At 46.2% G+C, this 21,141-nt stretch overlaps 1 protein-coding gene across 1 annotated transcript; it reads right to left on the bottom strand.

Annotated features, from left to right (window-relative positions):
* Positions 1-887: 887 nt before the first annotated feature.
* C22H1orf167 (chromosome 22 C1orf167 homolog) lies at positions 888-19,810 on the bottom strand. The gene is made up of 20 exons (XM_048326131.1): positions 19,713-19,810; positions 14,749-14,792; positions 13,960-14,176; positions 13,607-13,782; positions 13,033-13,130; positions 12,489-12,675; positions 11,881-12,062; positions 11,392-11,578; positions 10,992-11,214; positions 10,230-10,399; positions 9,967-10,117; positions 9,429-9,571; positions 8,698-8,906; positions 7,811-7,955; positions 5,340-5,607; positions 4,704-4,812; positions 4,249-4,453; positions 4,013-4,148; positions 2,000-2,110; positions 888-1,276 (listed from the first exon to the last, which is right to left on the bottom strand). The coding sequence occupies exons 4-20, from the start codon at positions 13,669-13,671 to the stop codon at positions 1,217-1,219; spliced, it is 2,649 nt and encodes an 882-aa protein (XP_048182088.1). The 5' UTR covers positions 13,672-13,782; positions 13,960-14,176; positions 14,749-14,792; positions 19,713-19,810; the 3' UTR covers positions 888-1,216.
* Positions 19,811-21,141: the final 1,331 nt, after the last annotated feature.

Genomic DNA, 21,141 nt, shown 5'->3' on the forward strand with positions numbered 1-21,141 from the left:
ACTTTCAATGCATGCCCCAGAGTATGGCCAAAGCTCCATGGTAGAGCAGAGAAAGCTTAAATTCTAGAATTTACCAAAAGCAACCACCTACACTATTTGGCTCAGTTCTGCAAGGTCACAGGAGTTGTAGGATCCTTTTCCAGTGCCTGTAGGGAAAGGTAAGCTTAGATCAGGAAAGATAACCTATCTTTCCTGGCCTAATGACTCTTAACAGCCTTAGGCCTCATGGCATTGGAATAAGGGGTTGGGGAAGCTACTGAGGCTCCTTTGTATACTTGACAATCCTTCGAAGCTGCCACAGGCTAGGAAAATGACCTTGGGGCAATTCCCAGTGGGATTTCAAGATCCCCACCATGCTGTGAGCATCTCTTTCAAACAAGCCAAGGAAGAAAAGCCTTTTCCAGATTCTTCAGACCCTCTTGTTACAGCTGTCTGAGACTGGGCTCATATATCCAGGGTAATTACAGGGCATCAATCACAGAGGCAAGTAATGGGAAGGCTGGGGATCAGACACGCCTGTCTTGCCTCAGCAAAGCTTTTGGTGCTCAGCTGTTCCCAGCAGGTTTCTTCATCCCTTGCCCATTCAGCACAGAAATGAACCAGCAGGAAGCAGCCAGGAGGTTGGCCACCCACTGAAAGGCTTAATGAAGAGCTGATAGACCTAGACAGGGGGAGGAGGTGGGAGCCATGTGGAAATCTGCTCCCCCAGGGTAAAAGCCAAATCTAAAAATAAAGACCTGTGTTTGCACCTACCCAATCCAGACTTTGGAATCAACAGGACCTAGCACCCATAAACTCCTGCTCATCTCTAAGACTCTATTTGCATACTCCCCCCTTGACACCAAGCTCCTGTCCAGGGAAAAAACACTGAGTAAAAGGAAAGCCTATAAGGTGTTTTTTTGACCTTTAATCAGAACTCCAGCAAAAGCAGGGTCCAGAGGAGAAGAGAATGCAACCTCACAACAACTGGGAGTAACTTCTCCGTTTGTGCTGCTACGGAGGTAGGATACAAGTCCTTTAAAGAGGACCTTTCACTAGGTACCAGCTCTTCCTGGTTGTTCTTTGGCTGTCATCCTTCTGGCCTGCAGCACTGTTTTTGTCGTAAGAGCAGAGTGTTCTCTTTCTTGATGGCCCAGGACCAGCTCTTTGTTGTGACAGGAGCCGTATCCTCCACATGTCCTGAAATGAGCAGCAGCTGCAGGCAGGCCTACTCCAGTCAGCAGGATCCTTTGTCCTTGCACTGGAATGCTGTGAGCTGCTGCCACCTTCCAAAGGCCTGAAAGAAGAAAGTGGACAAATCAAACACTTGAGTTGCCCTTGGGGGGCTGCAGCCATTCTCACAGAACCCGTAAACATACAGCTTTCCTTCTAGCAAGGGCTCTGCCAGCTCCCTAACCCTTCACTCAAAACCCCTCCCTGTCTTTCCTGGAGCCAGTATGGGGCATGCAGAGTACAAATCAATGTGAGAAAAGAAAGACCAATGCTTCCTCTGCCCTCTATTTTCAGTACCTGCTCCTGTCTCCTTAAAGGAGGACCTAATCCTGCATGACCCTTACGGAGCCAGGCAGAGGAGCACACTGGATATGAGTTCTAGGCTTTGCTCGCTGAAATTCATAGTGATTTGCTTGCCCCTGGGTGCAAATAAGCACAGTCCTCCTGCACCAGTGTGGAGCCTGTTTCTTCCCTGAGTGGGGTCTCAAGAGGCAGGGGATTAGAGGATTAACATCACTAATAACAGCAGGGAAGGGGGCACGTGTCAGGGGAACTGACTCCTGACACAAAGCTTTGAAAAACACCCATAGATGAACCCATGTAAAGCTGGAAGCTTTTTTCCTTTTTTACTGGCAAGTCCCATTCCTTGATGTATTCAACTTCTCCCTAATTCTCCCTAAGCAAGTGCATTGTGCAGGGAGAGAGATACAGGGAACACCAGTTGTCCATCTGGGGTGCTTTTTGTACCACTGAGGTCCACTGAATTGAAGCAGTCATAAATGCTTACCTGAGACAGGAGGCTCTTGGCTTCCTCCTCCAAAAGTTTCTGCACCACGCAGCTTTGCAAATATCTCCGTCTCCACACCCTCCAGGCCTTTTCTATCAGCTGCTCCTGGTCCTGCCCGGAAAAGAGGCAGCGCACAGATTAATTGGGCTCTGACAGGCAAATTACCTCACTTCCCTCCAGTCCCACCTTGTTCCAGTTGCTTTCCTGGGTCCCTCTTAAATGACTTTGCATTGGTAACAAACAGAGCTGACTAATAACAGAGCTCTTGCTGAACTACTGTCTCTTGGAGATAGTGTGGCTAATTAAGTCCCAGTACCCTGGGGAGAGAACAATGTCCCATTGTGCTCCAGCACAGCTCCTCAGTGACTATGGAGATGCCCACATTATACAGGCATCATCTTGTTACCTGGGCTAGAGCACATCTCACACAGCTAATGCCCAGGAACCAGGCAGAATATGGGTGTAAGCAGAAGGGGAAGCCAAATGACAGCTCTTGGTAAACTGTGGACACCAGTGGGATGTACCAAGAACACAGATGAGGACAAAAATAATAATAATTCCTGTGAACCTTTTGCACAGTCTACAGACAATCTAGACAAATCCTGTTCCAGCTTCCCATCTGTAAGGGCAAAGCACAACTAAGTCTGTGGATATGCCAGTCTGTCAAGCTGGCATTTAGGAAGAACAATGAAAAAACTAGCCACAGCAGCAAACCAGGATTTCTGGTGCACACTGGTACTTATGAAACCCCAAGGTCTCATCTCCCAGGATGTATGTGAGGCTACAGGCGAAGCAGGCTTGCCCAGTAACACCCATCACTGCCACCCCAGTGGCACCAGAAACTTTCGTCTCCTGCACGCCTAGGAGAGGAGAGTTTTCTCCCCACCTTATCCCGAAATTCAGGAGATCTTATGTCCTCGGAGGTCAGATTAGGAAAGTACTGAAAAAGCCATCGTACAAAAGACTGAACTAGATTTTTAGGGTATTTATGCCCAGTACAAGAAAGGTAGCTTTGAACTTGGTGGTATATTTCTCTATGCTGTGCAGAAACGTCAGATCCCATTATGAAAGCAACACCACAAACCCTCAGCCCCAAATCGTTAAAAAGGAGAGAAAAGAAAGATTGCACTGGCACCAGCTTAAGACAGGAGCCCCTAAACCAGCAGGGAAATACTCACCAGAATTCTGGATTTACCACAGGAAAGCAGGTCCAGAGAAAAAAAACATGCAAGAAGGGTCTTCTGCTTTCCAGCCGTTCCCTCGCCACGTGGTGTGGGGGAGGGTCCAGGCTGAGGCTCTGGGCTCGATGTTACACAAAAAGTAACAGCTCGGAACACAGAGCTGGCACAGCAGGACGTGCAGAGCTAACTCCAGCAGACACAGCTGCCGGACACTCTAGAAGTCTCTCAGAACCGGGGCTCAGAGAGAGCACGTTGGGCGCCAAATGTGGATGGTTATCTTTCAGCTTTTTACTGGCTAGGCTAGTGGTTTAATGCCTTAGAAAGCCTCGAGCAGCCTAGAGAGGTAGCACGGGCAATCTAGCACTTTAGTAGCTCTAAAATCAGTACCTGTATCAGCTGCAAAGCAATACCATCAGCAGAAGCAAAGAGGGAGAAATATAGCTCTCTACTCGCTCAATTTCCCACAGTTAGAAGCTTTCAAAAGAAACAGACAACAAGAGACGTTCACAGGAAGATAGCTGAGCCAAGAGAGGGCGGGGTCTTCCTCGATCATCTCTTTTATTAGGAGAAGGGGAAAGGGGAGGACTGGGGGCGGACCCGGGGTGACCGGCCAATCAGACACTGCTAGAGAGTTTGAGTTACGTTTGGTTTTGCCCCTGCTTAGAACAAAGGAGCTCAGAGCACGTGGCAGAAGCAAGTGTCTTTGGGAGGGGAAACTCAGAGCAGGCAGCAACACCAGGTCTCATCTCCCAGGATGTATGTGAGGCTACAGGCAGAGCAGGCTTGCCCAGTAACACCCATCACTGCCACCCCAGTGACACCAGACACTCACCAACACCTGAGCCAGTATCACCACCCTGCTAGCTTCCCTCCACTGATGCCATCCCCTTGCCAGACAGAGCAGTCTCCTGTCATGCTGGCATTGGTGCAGTACCACTGTGTGATGCCACCACCTCAGGTATTTCCTCCTGCAGGCAAAGGAGGCAAATAAGCTTTACCAGTCATACAATGGAGCCCTTCCCTGATGGTATCAGCAAGAGGAAGCCCAGAGCCCTCCACTCCACTTACCCAAGCCACTTCTTATCCCACTCCTCCAAGTCCACCTCTGCTGTGTTCTCCTGGATCCTTGCATGTGCACGAGAGGGTCCTACCACATCACGTCTCTCCAGCAGCCTTTCAGCCCTGTTTTGGTTCCTGTAGATCACCAGCCAGCGCTGAATGGTACTGGGAAAAAGTCCAGTTGGTGCTGAATCTTCTCTGCCTCTTCTGCTTTCTAAGAAACAAAAGAGGAATGACACAGGAGCTAACCTTGGGAGCTAGAGAGGGAGAGATCAAAGCTGCCATGAGGCCTTAGTCCTTTGACTCCTGAACACAGAAGAAACCCACTGAGTTTGATTGCCATGAGCTCCTAGTCCACAGAGGAATCCCAGTCATTCAGCTGGTAAACACTAATCCCCTTCCCTCCTCACTCACACTCCCCACATGGCCCTGTGAAAGGAAGAGAGGAGGGAAAATCATCTTACTCGTGGACCGAGAGAGAGACATCTTCCTGCTTTTCCTAAAACCTATGAGGGTATTGCACTGCCGTAAGCATTGGGAAAAGGCAGCTGCTCTGGTCCAGTAGTTGCACGCCTGCAAACAGAAATAACACAGCTGCAGCCAAGAGTAAACACAATGCACACAGCATTCACACAAACCAGTCTTAGAGAGACAGGCTCACAACTCTGCAGGTAGCTTAATGTGCTAGACCCCAGGCTGGAAACTGCACAGATGAGATCCCAGCAGGACTGACTCAGCCCTTCCAAATCAATCGACCTCTTTGTAGTTTGCTAGCTGTGAGTCTTTTGAAAAAAGCTGCAACTCTGACAGCTCACTCTGCTCTGCAGGGACAGTGATTATCCCATCTCATCTTAGAGCAGAGAGAAAGGAGTGCTCTCATCTCTCTGGTCAAAATGTCTCCCTTCCTTATTGCTGTACTCCATATGGTTGCTGCAATCAGTGCCAGATTATGGTGATGAAGTTGTGTGTGCAGTCTGTGAAGAAGTTCACAGCAGGGACTAAGCAGTCACCACAAATCAGAACGGGTTTTTATACAAGCCTTGTCACACTATCTCAGTGCCTCATGACTCACTCTCATAGGGAACTTTATCTTCTCTTACTTGTTTGACAGTAGTCACAGATCCCAGGCACAGGGCTTGCTGTCCTCTTGCAGCCACTCGCCAGCGGTGACAGGCTTTACCTGGAGAGGGCTCCTGCCACTTGTGGTTTCTCCCTCCTGGCACCCGTTTTTCAGCTCTCAAGAGTTTGTCCCTCCACTTAGTAAAGCTCACAACAAGGAGACGGTGCTCTCTGACTCTTTTAAAATAAGAGAGAGCTTCATGCTGCCTCAGTCTACACGCAGTGACCTGGGCCCAAGTGACAAGGCACCTGAAAAGCAGTTAAAAGCGCAGAAAAGACACCGATGCCTAAAGTCACAATTCCATGTCAGACCAAATTCCACCTTCTCCCCTGCCCCGCAGTGTCCCACATAAATGATCAAAGCAAGCCAAAGAGCATTCAACAAGAAAAAAGCCTGTTCCTATTATTCCTTCTGCAATGAAGATTTATGCATTGTTCCCTATGCCACTTATTTTTCCAGTGCCTTATCTTTGGGAGGTGCAAGTTCAGACTCTTCAAGTACAGTGTCTTTCTGCTGAAAACCTGCCATCATTTTACTTTAGGTTCCCAGCACTGTTACCTCACACCTACTCAAACCCCAAGACAATGTCTGCTTCCCTCTGACCATTTTAGCACTTCCTCCTCTTCAAAGGCGTCTGCAAACTGAATCCAATCTTACACTGTGCTTTTCCTTTGCCTACAAAACAAATGCTTTTCCTAGCCTGCCTTGCCACTACACATACTGGATCCCTCAAAAAAAAAACCAAACAAAACCCAGAATTTAATTAGTCAGTCTTCAATCTATTTCTGTGCTAGCAGCTGACCTGAAAGATGGTGTTTGATGAAGGCTTTTTCATTATGGGTTGAGAACAAAACTGCTAAAATCTCCTTCAGCATAGAACCCAGCAGATTCCTTAAGTCTGCTTGCAGCATTTATGACAGCAGCTTGTTGTCAAGATTCAGATTTTGTTTCTTGGCTGTCACAAACTAAGGCCCTGTAAGGCCCTATGTATGTGGGATGTACAACTAGAATCTTTATGGAGACAATTTTATTCCAAAAAATCAACAACTTCAGGAGTTACTATTACCAGCACTGTAAATCTGCACCCACAATAATCCCTCTGTATCTTGCAGGCTGATGCACCAGAAGCCAGTCTTCCTCTGCAACCAGAGAATCCAATCTGCTTTTAACTCCTGGCTTATCCTTTTGGTTCCTTGTTCCATTTGGACCTTCATTATGCAAATCACCCCACTGCAGCATAAGGCAGAGGTGTAAATATCCTGTGCCTGGCAGGCTTTTTGGAAGATCAAGAGAAGCTATTGCAGGTTATCCTAGCATGAAAAATGCCCCCCTCAGAAGAGACAGGGCCTGTACCATATACAGGTGAGAAATTAGAAGCACTCTCTCATCAAAGGAGACTCAGAAGGAAGATTAATGGGGAGACAGACTCAACAGCAAGGAGCAACATTATGGGCTTCTCCCAAATACAATTCCCACGAGGGAGCCACACAGATGGATTTGCAGAGGAAAATGCAATTGGGTGGCACAAGTGCAGAGTTTAAACATCACAGCCACCAAAGTTTTAATGGGTTTTTAGTTGCTCTTTCCTCTGCAGATCTTTGTGTCCTCTCAGTCTGAACCTGCAGTTCCAAAGAAAACCTGCTAGGGCCAAACCTGCACTTCTCATGCCTCAAATGAACCCTTGGCATAAATAATCTTATTCATTCTTATCCTCCTGAATTATTTCAAAGAAACACCTCAACAATCCTGGTTCACTACAGCTGGACACTTCTCTGCACTTCAGGCAGGCACTGGTCTCATACAACATAAACCACAAACAAAACTGTTTTCAATGAGAAAGCCACTGAACACAATTAATTCTTGTGTTTTCAGGATCTGCAACATAAGATTCAAAGACAGACTACAGCTTCACCTATACTGTAATAACACCAAGATGAGTTGAATATCATGGTTCTCCCTTCATAAGCTTTATACTGCTTTGCCGCAGGAACAAACTGAATTTTTCACATTAAATAAAATCAACACACTGCGTCCAGAATCCTAAGAGACTCAGATTCGTAAACATCAGATCTCTGTAAGACCTCTGCCCACTATTCCTTCCAGCAAATACTAAGTGAAATGAGGCTTTCAACTTTTAAACTACACAAATTTGTTTGCATCTCTCCCTCACTTAGTGTACAAATACCACCCTGCACAACTAAGACTGAATACAAGTTCTGGAAAGAAAAGAATTTTTGAAAGACAAAAATGAGGTGGGGTGTGAGGCTATAAGTAAGAGATCCCTTAAAATAGACACATCCTCAGAGAAGTGCTCCTACAGAAGCTCCATTTACATATCAGCTATGCACACTTTCAAACCCAAGCTCTGCTCTGAATACAGTGGATACTACTACGTAAATTGTTCTTCAAGCAGAGCTTCCTTTAGCAATGCTTTGAGAGCAAGAAACAAACCTGTGCAGGAGAAAACGTTCCCAGAATAAAACAGCATATTTCTGCTTCCTTGTTTGGTAATACCATGTCTGCAGGACCAGCCTCTTCTTCTCCTGGCAGCTGTGCCGAGCCCATCGCTGCTGCAGTTCTCTCAGAACACGCTTCCCTGGGAGAGAACACACCTTCCTGAGCTCAGCCCAATGACTGTCTCCATTGCAGAGTCCAGACAAGAGCAAAGAATACATCTCCTGCAAACACCAAATGGGACCAAACTTGCTAAGATTCCCTGTCCTCTCTTTACCAGCTAAAGAAACTTTTCAATTCACCTTGTAGTTTTTTGTCTGCAAGGCAGTCAGACCTTCTTTGAAATTTTCCCTGCAAGAGATCACAGATCACTTCCACTCTTATCTGCAAGGCAGTTTTCCATTAAAAATTGGGAGTTTTTCTTCCCTGGCATAGCCTAAGTACTTAAGAGCATATGGAATTCCTTGAGGGATCAGGACTAAGTTTAAGCCACCCCAAAAGATACACCCTGTTTCCGCTGAAGCAAAACCTGACTGCTTGGTCTGAGGAGAAGTGTTCAAACTTGGAATGCTGTATGGAACTCCATTTAACTCCCCAGCTGCTAAAATACACTGCTTGAACACTCTTTTGGTAGTGCAGAGAGAAGTGCCAAAGGAGCATCTTCCCTAATATAAAGCACTACAAAACAGTAGGGCATGGGTCCTGCTGATAGCCAGAAGAATGCAGTCACACATGCACCTACTGACTCCTGGAGTAGTTATGTGCCTTTCCAGAAGAGCACTGCATATAATCACAGCCAAAAGTGTGACTTTCTTCATCCCAACCATTCCCAGAGCTTCCCTCTTCTACAGACACAAGCGATGCAGTGGGATGGGGTAACTCACTTTGCCAGCAAGAATGCCAACGCCACAGAGCATCAGCAGTCATCTGGTGAACATGACACCTGAATCTCTGGTCAACTTCCACTTTCTGGGCCAGTCTCCTTTTCCACAGGCTGAAAGCCATCTGGAAACAATGAACTCCATGTTTTAGGGCTGCTGCTGCTTTTTGGTTCTTATTTTCCATGACCCAGTGGTGCCAGCTGAGAAAGGCTCTGAGAAGGACAAAGGTCACTGCACTGACTGTAGGAACAACTCACAGAGATACACACCCTGGTAGCGGAAAATTTAACAACAAACATATACGCGAGGGAGTTTTGGAAACACATCTGATCTGTTAACATCCTTTCCCCTTTAAATGTCAGGAGAAATGATGGACAGGACAAGCTGTTGGGAGTAAGGTGTTCTGTCCTGGCTGTGCCAAGGCTGTTGTGCTCTTCATCTTTGGAATCAGTAGAGAGCAAGGCCAGTTCAGTGGACAGGAAGTTACCAAGACTTGTTATCAGCAGAGCTGGGCTTGCTCTAATTTGTGAGGCATCCCATCAAACCAGAAATTACTGTGTTCTGACACAGTCATTTTGAAGCTGGAAAAACCCCAAAATAATGGGCTGCAAAACTCCCACTGAAGACACAAAAAGATAGCTAGAGGAAGAATTTTTTCCTTTTTTTTATTAAAGCAAGTGTAAAGCTTTTGAAACAGAGAGCTTTAGGAAACTTATGGAAAGCACAATCCCTACCGAGACAGCCGAATGCGCCTGCAGTACTGCTGGGCCTTTACATGATGTCGAGTTCGAGCTGACCAGACAATGAAGCACCTTTGCAGGCAGTATTTCTCTTCTTGCTGCCAACAACTCCTCACCTTCTTGTCAGAACTGCAGCCCTGTAATCCAGAAAGGCCAAAAAGGGCCTTGAACTGCTGTCACAGTTACTCCACACAGCTCAGCTGCCTCTCCTTGCCACTGGGACTTCTGTGATTGCCCGGCTCTGTTGCTAACCCACAAACCCCACATGAACACCCAGACATGAGGCTCTAACACATCCCTTTTAAATCCTTGACACCTGCCCCACTTCCACTCAGATGACAAATGGTAGGGAAGAGTTACCCTGAGAAAAGTTTCAATCTCCCAACTCTTCTGTCTGAGAGAGAACAAAAAAGACAAAACAGCAGTGAGACCTTCCATATGCTGATATGGAAACCCAAAGGCTCTTTGCTAAACTTGGCTATGCAGAAAACACTTGTATATTTACATTTTACACAACACTTTCGAGCCTCACCTCTTCCCATGCAGAGTAACTGGTGAGAGGCTGGGAATTATTATCTGGACTCTGCAACACCAAAGACTGGAACTGATTCCCCACAAACCAATTTCTTCTGCAAGACAAAAGCGTCGGGTGAGGAGGGAAAGAAAGAAGAAGATAAAGTCTCCTGGAAGGATGGTGTGAAATGACATGAGGGATTATCCAGAGGCAAGGGATTCAGACAGTCCAAACAAGGGGTCGCTCCTACCAGCATCCCAAAAAACCAGTCTCCAACTCACCCAGATCCAGGGAAGGAGGTCTGCAAGCACAGCTCCCCACCCAGCTCAGCTGGCAGCTCTGTGCACTGGTGGAATTGCAGGAAAGAACTGTGACACAACATGTGTGTGACGTCCTCAGCAGTCAGAAGGGAGGAGAAGCCGTGCTGGCTGCTGTCACTAAGACTGCATTCCTGCAGGTATGAAGGGAGGAACACGCTGTGAGGTGAGTGTTCTCACAGTGCAAGCACTCAGCTAACAGTTTGGACCATGCAATTTACGCCCTTTTTCATCAAGGATTCAGGCAAATCCAGAATGCATCCAAAGGAACTGCAGGCTAGCAAGGACACCTCTAGAGTGCGAACATATAAGTGATGGGAAAGTTATTTCTATACTACTAATTTCCATATTGAATGCAGAAATACATGTATTTCTATACTGAGAGAAGGGGAAATGGGCATATGCACTGTCTCAGTGAGGAAGCTCTTTATATCTCATCCCTTCCACCTTGCAGCCACAAACAGAAGCAAGTGTACAAGGGAACCTCACTAGCTCAGCACCTTCCCACATCTCTAACTGATGAACCAGAAAAGGCACAGAGAGCATTGACTTTACACTTTCAGATTACATTTCAGCTTCAGGACCCCACAGATTCAGTGCTCTTCAGCACTAAGTTTAAAGCACAGTTTGCTGATGACAGTATCATGTTGAAGCAGAAATTTTCCCCTGAAAAATCCCAGCAATTTAATATCTCAGAGCAGTCTGGGTGTATCAAGATTTTCTCACCTTTTCCAGTGAGCTTTGAGAGGTCAGAGTAGCTGGTGCACTGCTGCCAAAGCCAGATGATGTTGAGAGGTCCTCAGAAGACAGCATGGCAAGAGGTTCCTCATAGACAGATCTGTGCAACTGCTCAGAACTTTGTTCAGTTGTCTTCAGCATGAGATACTTTTGGTGCCATAATTTCAGAGTTTTTCTGAGTTTACACTGCTCCAAAGTCTGAGAGAAAGAACTGAGACAGAAGATACTGAGACAGTAAAATGACAGAAGAAGAACACCAGAGGGGGTGACTAGCACAGACATGATGGACAATAGATGGGGTAAAAGCGGTTCTTGCAAAAGGTTCAGAAAGTCAAGTGGACACTACTAATGGGGCCAGGGCTCCAGTGACTGGCTCTTCTGCACTCACTCAGCTTTGTGATGCTCACACAGCCTTGTTTTCCACAGCAGATACACTCTCTGCAGCTTCAGTTTTTGGCGGAAGTCATCAAAAGAGTAGACTGTTTTCTCCAGAAACTGTCTCTCTCCAGTCCATGATGTCTGATCTTCATGCCTCTTTGTCACAGTCTTGTCAGCTACTGAGCTTATAACTGCTCCTGAACCAGTTACATAAAGGAACAAGAGATCGTTTGTCTCCAGGCATTCCAACTCAGCCCATCCCAACCCTCAAACTGCTTCTTTTCAGCAAGGTTTAAGAGTTTCTGTTTGGTTTATGAAGCAGAGCAACAAATCTCCCTTTAGCTTCACTGACATGCCCAGAACTAGCCCACTCTGGTTTGTTCATATCCTGTATCATCTGAGCCCCTCTGTTTTCAGGCTGTTTTCAGTGTAGAAGAAGAGAAGAAGGAGCCTAAGCACCTCCAAAGTTTAGATTCTGCACAAACCCCAAGCTGCTCACCATAATGCCGCCTCCATTGTAGGAGGAAGAGGTTCACCACTGCCTGCTTATCACCTCCTCTGGTCTGCAGCATCACAGCCCACTGCTGGAAGTGCTTCCTCAGTGATGCTGCTCTGAGATAAGCCAGGTTGCTCCTGTCAAGTGCCTTCTGCTCAACAGTCTCCTTCCATGTACTGAAGCACCTGAGAATATAAAAAGAAAATGCTGAAAAACACTTATACAAGCTTATGTGTCTTCCTGAGGCTGGGTTTAGTTCAGGAAAGACAGACAGAAGCTGTCCCCTGAGCTTCTGTTCCTTTATTTCAGTAACAAGCCACTGTCATGCTTAGAGCACAGCAGCACAGTGACTGGTCTCGGGTTTGGCCTTTCAGGACATCAGAAGTCGGGACAAGAAATTTTTTGGCAGTGCACAGGAGGCAAGTCGTAACATCTCTGGCCACAGGAGTTCCTTTTCATGTTTCTACCCCTACTTTAATCTTTACTAATTCTTAAAACAAAAGGATAGATGGCTTTAAGACGGAACAACTATTACTGTCTGGGTTGGCTCTGTTATTCCTTGTTCACAGCGAACATATTTTTCACATGAGAAACAGACCTCATCAACTCACCGGGAGACCAAGTGTCTTTGGATTTGAGTTGTCAGTGTTAGAATCTGTTTCATTTCCAAGCTTTGGGAATGCCACAACCAGAAAATGTTTTGTAGCTTCTTCTTTTCTAGCAGAGCACAGGCTTCCAAAAGCCTGGCTTCCTCTTTGCTCAGCAGCTCCTTCTGCAGGCACCACAGTCTGAAAGCTACTGTGTCGCAGGGCAGGAAGAGATTGACAGGAAGAGAAATAATAGAACTTCAAACAACTTAGTGTCACACAGCAAACATTCCCTAGCTTAACTCCAAGCTGCCAGAGAAAGGACACTTAAGGAAGGCAGCTCACGTTGCTGGAGCAACACATGCTGCAGCTTAATTCATACAAGGAATAAGGCAAAAGGTGTATGACATGGTGAGTGGCCATCCTCTCACCATCACAGATACTAGCCCAGCTACTTGCACGATCACGTTCTGAAAGAGCTCAAAACAACAACTAGACACAAACCAAAAAAACTGAGGAAACAGCAATTATCTCCAAGCTGTTCCAAGGCTATGGAATGTGTGCTTACCAGCCAGCCGTCTGATGTCTCTGATTGCTTCAGCTCTCCAGCAGAACTCCTCTCCTCTCTGCCTATGACGAAGCTGTGTCCACAGTTCTCCCTCCATCCTGAAAGAGCCACAAGCATGCCTTAACATCCAGCTGTCCCAAGAGGCACTCAGAACAGAATCCAGGGCTTTCCTCTCTCTTTTTGTCTCAACTTGTTCTTCTGCCTTCAGAATCAGAAGGCTCAACAAAAGGCTTTTGACACCTCTACTGTCAAACTACTACTAGAGACTGCAGTATTGCCTCATTCCAACCTCATTTACACCAGTATCACATATGCAGGTGATAGCTGAAGCCAAGAATTAGTACAGGAGTATTTCTGTCAGACACTCAAATCAGACTGCAAACACTGGTGCACAGAAGCTCTGAAATAGGATTGTTTGGTTTTTAACACTAAACTATTAATTCTTGCAGTGTTTATCCACAGCAACGCATCCAAGGACATGGAAACAAGTCTGCTATCATTTGAAAAAAGATTTCCCTGTGTTTGTGAACCTCCCCTCGTCCAAGATAACAGAAAGAGAACACTCTATGCTTACCTACGAGCCTGCTCCGCTTCCTTTGAGTATCCTGTTGTAAGCTGATGCCGAGCTGAGGTTGTCATAGTTGCTGATCTTCCTAGTCCAAAAATCCCTGCTGATGAACTTTGGGTACAGGAGTAAGGCTCAGGCTGCAGAGCTTCCTTCTTGCTTTGTTTTGCCACAGCTTCCTTCCACTGAAGAAGAAACCACACTATTAGAACAACCTGCAAGACAGAGTATGGGTACCAGGGTCTACATCACTGAATTTCACACAGGGTACCCCTTCCTCCTCCCTATCCAAACAGGATTTGTGCCTTCTCTGAGTGCACAGCAGAAAGCTCATGGCACCACTGACCCTAGCCAGTGCTCACCCTCTGGAAGCTGGCAGCTAGCAGACTTGAAGCATGTCTCTGCTGGCCCACCTCCAATTGTGTCTTCCTCTGGTGCACAGCCCACTGCAGAGCACCTAGGCCCTTCTGAAGCAGCTGGTGTCTGTAAAGCTTCCTGGCTGCCCTCTTGGAAAGGATATGTCTCCTCCAGGCTTGAAAACACCTTGTTAGGATTTGTCTGTCACACAAGTGCTGGAAACTTAAAAACAAAAAGCAGAGGTGAGTTCCAGTTAACAGAAAGGAAAGTTAAACCAGCCAGGAGGTGGCAATCAGAGTTCAGCCATCACATTGTAAAGAGGTTATTTCAAATCATTCTCTCTAAAGAATGGAAAACATGCAATCTCACACCAAATTAAGGAATCACTGTTGCTAAACTGGTAACAACCTCATTCACATCTTATCCACAAATTTGAATTCCACCTCATGGATAAGTCTAGCTCTTGATTTTCACTATCTGTGCAGGGGGCACACTGGAATTTGCTGTACTGAATAGTAGCATTGATGGTACCAACACTTCTTCATTGCTAGCAACAATGAAGGCTGAATTTAGAAGATAGAATTGAAAAGATACAGAAATTATTTTTTAGATCATGCTTCATTCTAAATGGCAACCCCTTGAAAAAAAGTGGATGCAGCCCCTCTGCCAACCACGGAAGATTAATGTAGGCTAAGTCCTAAACCCAAATGTTCCCAGGGACATGGCTCCTTAGCCACTTTCCAGAAGTGCTCCTCTGTTAACTACCAGCACACTCAAACACAGAGTCTTTTTACCTTTGCTCATTCACCTTCAATGACCAGAAGCTGTTCTTTGAGATCTGCAAACAGACAAAAGACAGTAGTTCACAATTATTCACACTGCTCCACTCTATTGAAGAATTTGTCTTTGTGGCACACATCATTTTGGATGGAGCAGGGCTGCCTCAAGGTCGCGTATTATGTCAGATGCCTTGGATACTGCTCCCACACCATTGCTCTGTGAATATTCTTACATACTTCAGTCATGAAAAAGCACAAAAAGCCTGAAATCTCAGGGCCCTGCAACAATGCACAGAGTAAAAACCAGTTTAATGCTTTCCCTTGGCATGCAGATCAGAGAATATAAAAAGGTGTTTACATTCCCAAAAACAACCAAGTTGACAAGCTGGTCTTTAGGAAGAAGCATGTGAGATGGAAAGATGCATACACTGGGCTGAAGCAGGACTGTAAGAGACGAGATCTGGCCATTCAGTGACAAGATAAAACTATAGGACAAGCATCCCCATCACTTGTACCTCAACTCTGCACCTCTAGCAAGTGGCAGAAACAAGCACAAGTAATACCTGTGAACAAGGATGCTTCACAGTGAGCACACCCTCACCTCTCTGGGCACAGTTTTCTGTGTCTGGCTCCCTTCTTCACAGCACCGTGGCTCTTTGGCATTCCTCTCTACAGAACATTCTTCAGACTGCTCGAGATTGCCATCAGCTTCCAAATTCCTCCAGCTGCTTTGGTAGGAGTATTTGTTTCTCCTTCCTTCTCTGCTCATGTTCATACAATCTACATCAGAATGTTCATTAAAACCTTCTTCAGCCGGCGTACCCAAAGGACTGGACTGGCTGCTGCCCACTGCAGCCGTTCTTCTGGCTGCTCGTGGTCTGGAGTCACACACCTCTTCTGACTCTTTGCTGCACTTAACACAAGAGTTGTTGACTTCTACAGTTTTAACACTAAGCTGCTGGCCTGGTCTAAACTCTTTATCTCCAGGAGGAGAGGCGATGCTCACACACACTTCCGTAGGAGTCCCACAAATGCCTAAACCAACATTCATCTGAGCCCCTCCCAAATCTGTCTCCAGTAACACCTGCAGACCCTCTGCATAGAGACTGGCTGGAAGGTCTTTCTTCCAAGACTCAACACATGGAGACGCCCCATTAGATGTCTCTTCTCCTTTAATAACCCTTTCGGGAGAATTACTTTTTCTGTGAACATAAAGACTGCCAGTTTCCAGAGACGGCTTTATGAGGGACTGGCATCTGAAGAAAGGGGAACAACTGAAGGAGGAATCTGCTTCTGTGTCCACTAGCCTGCCAGAGCCCACTCCAGAAGCAAGGGTTTGTGGTTGGATGCCACCTGAAATTTTGGTTCTCCATGTGTTTGAGCCAATGTATCCATATCTGTGAGAGACAGAGAGAGGCTCAGCACGACTGAAGTCCCTTGTCACTGCACTAAGGCTCCAAACTTTAGCAAATGGGACACCCCATTTCAATCTTGCCTGATCAGCACTGGTTTTTACTGCAGCTAGCTGTTCTCCCATGGTCAGGATACTGGGACCTAAATCATCAGGAGCAAAGCCTGAATGACCAATGACTGGAGAAGACTCGGGCTCCAGAGGGAGGGAGCCTCGTATCCCCATCAATGCACTTTCTTGCTTAAGCCTCTGGAGTGAACAGTACAAGCTAGCAGAAATCCATGAGGATTGCAAAAGAGACTGAAAAGACTCCAAACTAGATGGATCAAGATTCCCCAGGGTCAGGGCTGAACTGTCACAGGTGTTCACACTTTCACTTGAGCTCCTTAAAGAAGGACCCACCACTAATTCATGCCTAAGAGGGGAATCTGCAGCATGAGATGACAAACATGCATTGACCAGTAAAGGGTTCACAGGATCCATACAAGAAGCAGCATAAAGCTGATGCTGTTTGTTTTCTACTGGATAGTCACAATTCTTGTTTCTTCTTTCTGAATAGTGATGGTGAACAGTGTGTATGGAGCAGCTACCAACTGCCTTTGCTTCCTGATGGTGTTGTTGAGGAAAGTCAATACTCTCACTCCTTCTCCCTTCTAAACCACAAACCTCAAGGTGCAAGGTCTCTGGGGGAGATTCACAGCAGAGAGCACTGACAAAGCAAGATGGGGGACTCTATGAGCCACACACTTAGACCTGTGCTGCTGCAGCCTAGGGCACAGACTATTCTGCTGCAGCAAACAGGAACTGGAGAACTGGCTGGCAGTGTCCAGGAACAGCTGAGAAGGGCAGGAGAGATTAGTCTGTCTCAGACAGGGGTCTCTTCCCATCTGACAGAGGTGTGGTACACAGCTAGCCCTGTGCTGCTGTCTCTGGGCTTACACTGAATGCTGCAACCTCAGGCCAGGGATGAGAAATGTCTACTCGACTTCTAGTGCCCAAATACAGACTGAAATTCATGTTCTTCTGAATGTTTCTTTGCTCTGAAGAAAAAGAAGAAGAAATATAAGCAAAACACCATGTGTACTTCCTATCTCGCCTAGTTTGCTAAAGCCTTTGGGTACCTCCCTTGTGAATTTCTTGTCTCTGATCCACCAGCCTCAGTCCTGAAAGTGTTATGGACACTATTCTCTTCCTGTTTTTCAGCAGACAATCACATCTGGCAGAGCAGGAATGATTGAAAGGGACTGATTCAGTTCTCAACAAAAAACCTGGAAAACAAAGACTTCCAGCATTATACACCTGCAGCCTCAGAAAGAATTTGTTGCTAGCAAGGCTGAATTATCCTGCTGCCAAGACAAGGTAGTATGTAGCAGCTTTTCCTGGATGTTCTATATCCAGATCTACATGACACCAACCAACAACAGGTCTAAAAAAAAAGTTTTCACAGAAGTCAGAGCAACATGATTCCAGCTGGAGTACAATGCTTACCCCTCATCACTTACGGGAAATCCAACTCAGATCTCCTCCACATTCATATTTTCTTCAGGGCTTGTGGGAAAGGTAAGGCCTTGACTTGAAATTCTATTTAACTGCTTTACAAGTGAAAATTTGTTCACATGCTACAGCCCTGCAAAGGTTCAAGGCTACACAGACTTATTTCTTCTTGTCTGCACTAAAGGATGAAACCACGTTTACATATCCAGAGAAGCCAGACTGTCCCCTAATCTGGAAGATTTACAGCATCGCTGGGAGACCTAATTTGCAATCTAGCCACTAAGTCTGATGGTTATACATATAACACTCATGCTGAGAATGGATTCTTAAGTTGCTGCTAACAGGTAAGTGCAATTTGAGAGGACTGTGCTTCCATTCCCTCAGATTTTAAAAGCAAGTTGTCAATCACTGTCATTCTAACCACAATTCTTTTCCACCTCTTTTAAAAAATGAAAATGGTATTGTATAAAGACACACACATCTCTATCATCTTAAAACCCCCAGATCAATTTGAGAAGAGACAGCAGCGGCCTATGAAATCAATGCCCATTGTCTTTTTCAAACACACTCTAATCCCAGAAAGCCTCCTGTCAAATTGCACTCTGTTTCCAAGCTGTGTTTATCTCATTCTCTTCTAAGAGAGCATTTGAGGCTGTTTTCCGTTTGTAACAGCTCGTTTTTCCCTCTCACATGCAAACTCCTTCAGTAATCACCACAATCTGGGGAGCAAACACAGTTCCTAAAGCAGCAGGAGACAGTCAGGCAGTGTTGCAATTATCCCTGGAAACTGCTGTTACTGCCTTTCATATATCTCCGAGGGTGCCGTGAACGGAAAGATCCCATTATTTTTTCCAGACAAGTTGAAGTTGGCAACTACAGAGTGAACAGACAAAGCACAGCTGCCTTCCTTAGAGTGCCTATCACTGCATGAAGTATAACCACAAAATGCAGTGCACTCCTTGCATCCCAGAAATACCCAATCGACAAGTAATGTGTCACAAAAGGGTGATTTAAATTGCAAAACGACATAAACCCACCGTGTTTATCAGTGCTGTTTTGCTCTGTGAACACCCAAAACCTGGCTCTGGACTACCTTATGCTCAATAATCTGGACATAATCTATTTTCTTGATAATAATCTATTTTTTTTGATAACTTGTGATTTTTTTTTTAGCTCTCCATTTCAGTTCTTTGTGCTAGGTACCAGGTTCTCAACACATCACCATGGTTATTTCAGGTGGTGTCCTTCACCTCACCCATTCCTAATTTCAGTCTCATTGAGATCTGGAAGAAAAAGCATCCTTTCAAAATATGTTTGTGTGCCTTCTGAAATTGCTGCTCAGGACTTTAACATAACCTCTTTTAAGCAGTAGGGTTAATCTCACTCACAACACGATTTTATGAAGATCTTCTTAGAACTTCTTCTGAGGCCAAAAGAGATACTCAAGGCAAACTGCACATTTTATGAACTGCAAAATCCATGACCAATGGATTTTATATTAGTTTTTATGATTCCAACTAAAACTTTCAATGCATGCTTACTATATACACACTTTGCAGCAACACACTAATGCATTAAAACCTGAAACAAATTCAATTAAGCAAATAAAAATTAAGATGATCAAGTTATTTCTGTTGTTACAAGCAAAAGGAAGTAAATAGCACAGTTCATGAAAAGTAAATCAAGCTCTTTCAAGCAAATGCCATTTCAGCAATATGGTAACAACGCCAGACCCATAATAAGCAGATATGCGCTGCACAGAGTGCTTATTTCCCCATCCCTGAAGACCAAGGCTGACCCATTTCATATTCCACGTAAGGGCTAGTGTTTACTCCGAGATCACACTTCAAGTGCCTTAAAAGCAGGTTTTTCCTAAACACTGCTCAGCGTTACAAACCAAACCATCGCTGCTGTCGCATGACGCCTGTGAGATCAACAGGCACATACAGGTGGTCTTCCCTCCCCAGTGCTGCCATCCAAGCACCGGCCGGTGTCCCGGGATGCGGCAGTGGGAGCGAGAAGCCCCTCGCCCACGGCCCAGGCCCCGCTCAGCAACCCCCATGACTCCACTTACCCACTCCGAGAGGCACCGGCTGCACTGCTGGGCCCCGGGGACTAACCACACGCGTCTGAGCCGGCACGTCCTTCGCGGCGATAACCAGCCTCGGCCCCCTCAGCGCCCGCGCCCCGCGCCCGCTCCAGCTGGGGCTCCGTAAGCAGCTTATCCCCGCGATTAGGTTGGTGACCAGGGCTACAGATGGCCGGGGAAAGCCGCTCGGGGCCATGGCTAATTAAAGCCGGGACCCGGCCAGGGAGAGGGGGGGCTCATCCCGGGCGGGAGCCGTGCCTCTCCCGGGCAGCGCCTCAGGACACGCGCCACGTCTTCCTCTTCCCCCTCCTCCTCCGGACCAGAAGCCGCCAGCGCTGAGGGAGGCACCTGCCCTGGGCGGGCTAGGCTTAATCATGGGGATCTGCCCGCTCACCACCAAAACCCGGGGCACAGCGGGACCTGAGCATTAAAAAAAAAAAAAAAAAAAAAGCAAAACGAGCCGAATGGAGCATCGCACCTGTCTGGGTGAGGAGATCTCGCTGAGACCCCACGAGAGTCCCACTAGGAAGCCAGCGAGGCCATGCTCTGGCACAGCAGCTCCGAGAATCCCCTCACGCCCTCCTGAACCAGGTACAAACACTCTCTTCCTCCTCAGCCAGGACAGGGGTCTGTTTTTAGCATCACCTCTGATTTATTCCTCAAAATAGGTATCTTTGAGGCACTCTAAGCTGAGTGTTACTCCTGCCTTGCTCTGCTCCCCAGAGCTCCCAAATGTACCAAATTTTCCACAGAAAAACGCATGGCAGGTCAGCTACATAGGTATTTCCAATGTACAACATCTGGGAAGGCCTCGCTAGATATAACTGACTGTGCCAATATCCAAAACCCACAGCATTTAATGCAGTCATTTTCAGTCTGTGGTACATAGGTCTAGCTAAAAAAATCCCACAAAAACCTGAGCATTTAAATGTGTTATTCAGGGATCTGTGCTGTCACTGTACAGTTCTAAAGAGCTGAAAAAACCCATTCACATAAAGGCTCTGCACTCCACAAGCCCCAGCAATTTCTGCCTACTCTTTCCTTCTTTGCCATCTAATCACAAGAACAGACCAATTCCTATCCTTGTGCCCTATTATATGTAAAACCTGTAAAATGAATGCCCAACACTCCTTTTGAGAGAGTAAAGTCAACTACCACACTTCTATGGCCACTGTAGTGCCTGTGCAGCAGAGTAAAGGAAGCATCTGCTTATGTTTGAAGTGATCAAAGTTGGGAGAAAACTGCATGGTTTTAAAAATACAAATGGAATGGTTCTGGAGGTTAGAGCAAAGTCAACAGGGGTCTTGGTTACCAAAGAATCAACACAGCAGCAGGTCTTGTCAAGAGAAATGCAGTTGTAAAATAACAGATAGAAACTTTGAAAATTTACTTGCTTCAGGAAAATACATATCTT

This window comes from Corvus hawaiiensis, chromosome 22 (assembly GCF_020740725.1).
Source record: "Corvus hawaiiensis isolate bCorHaw1 chromosome 22, bCorHaw1.pri.cur, whole genome shotgun sequence".
In the NCBI taxonomy this organism is placed as follows: Eukaryota; Metazoa; Chordata; class Aves; order Passeriformes; family Corvidae; genus Corvus; species Corvus hawaiiensis.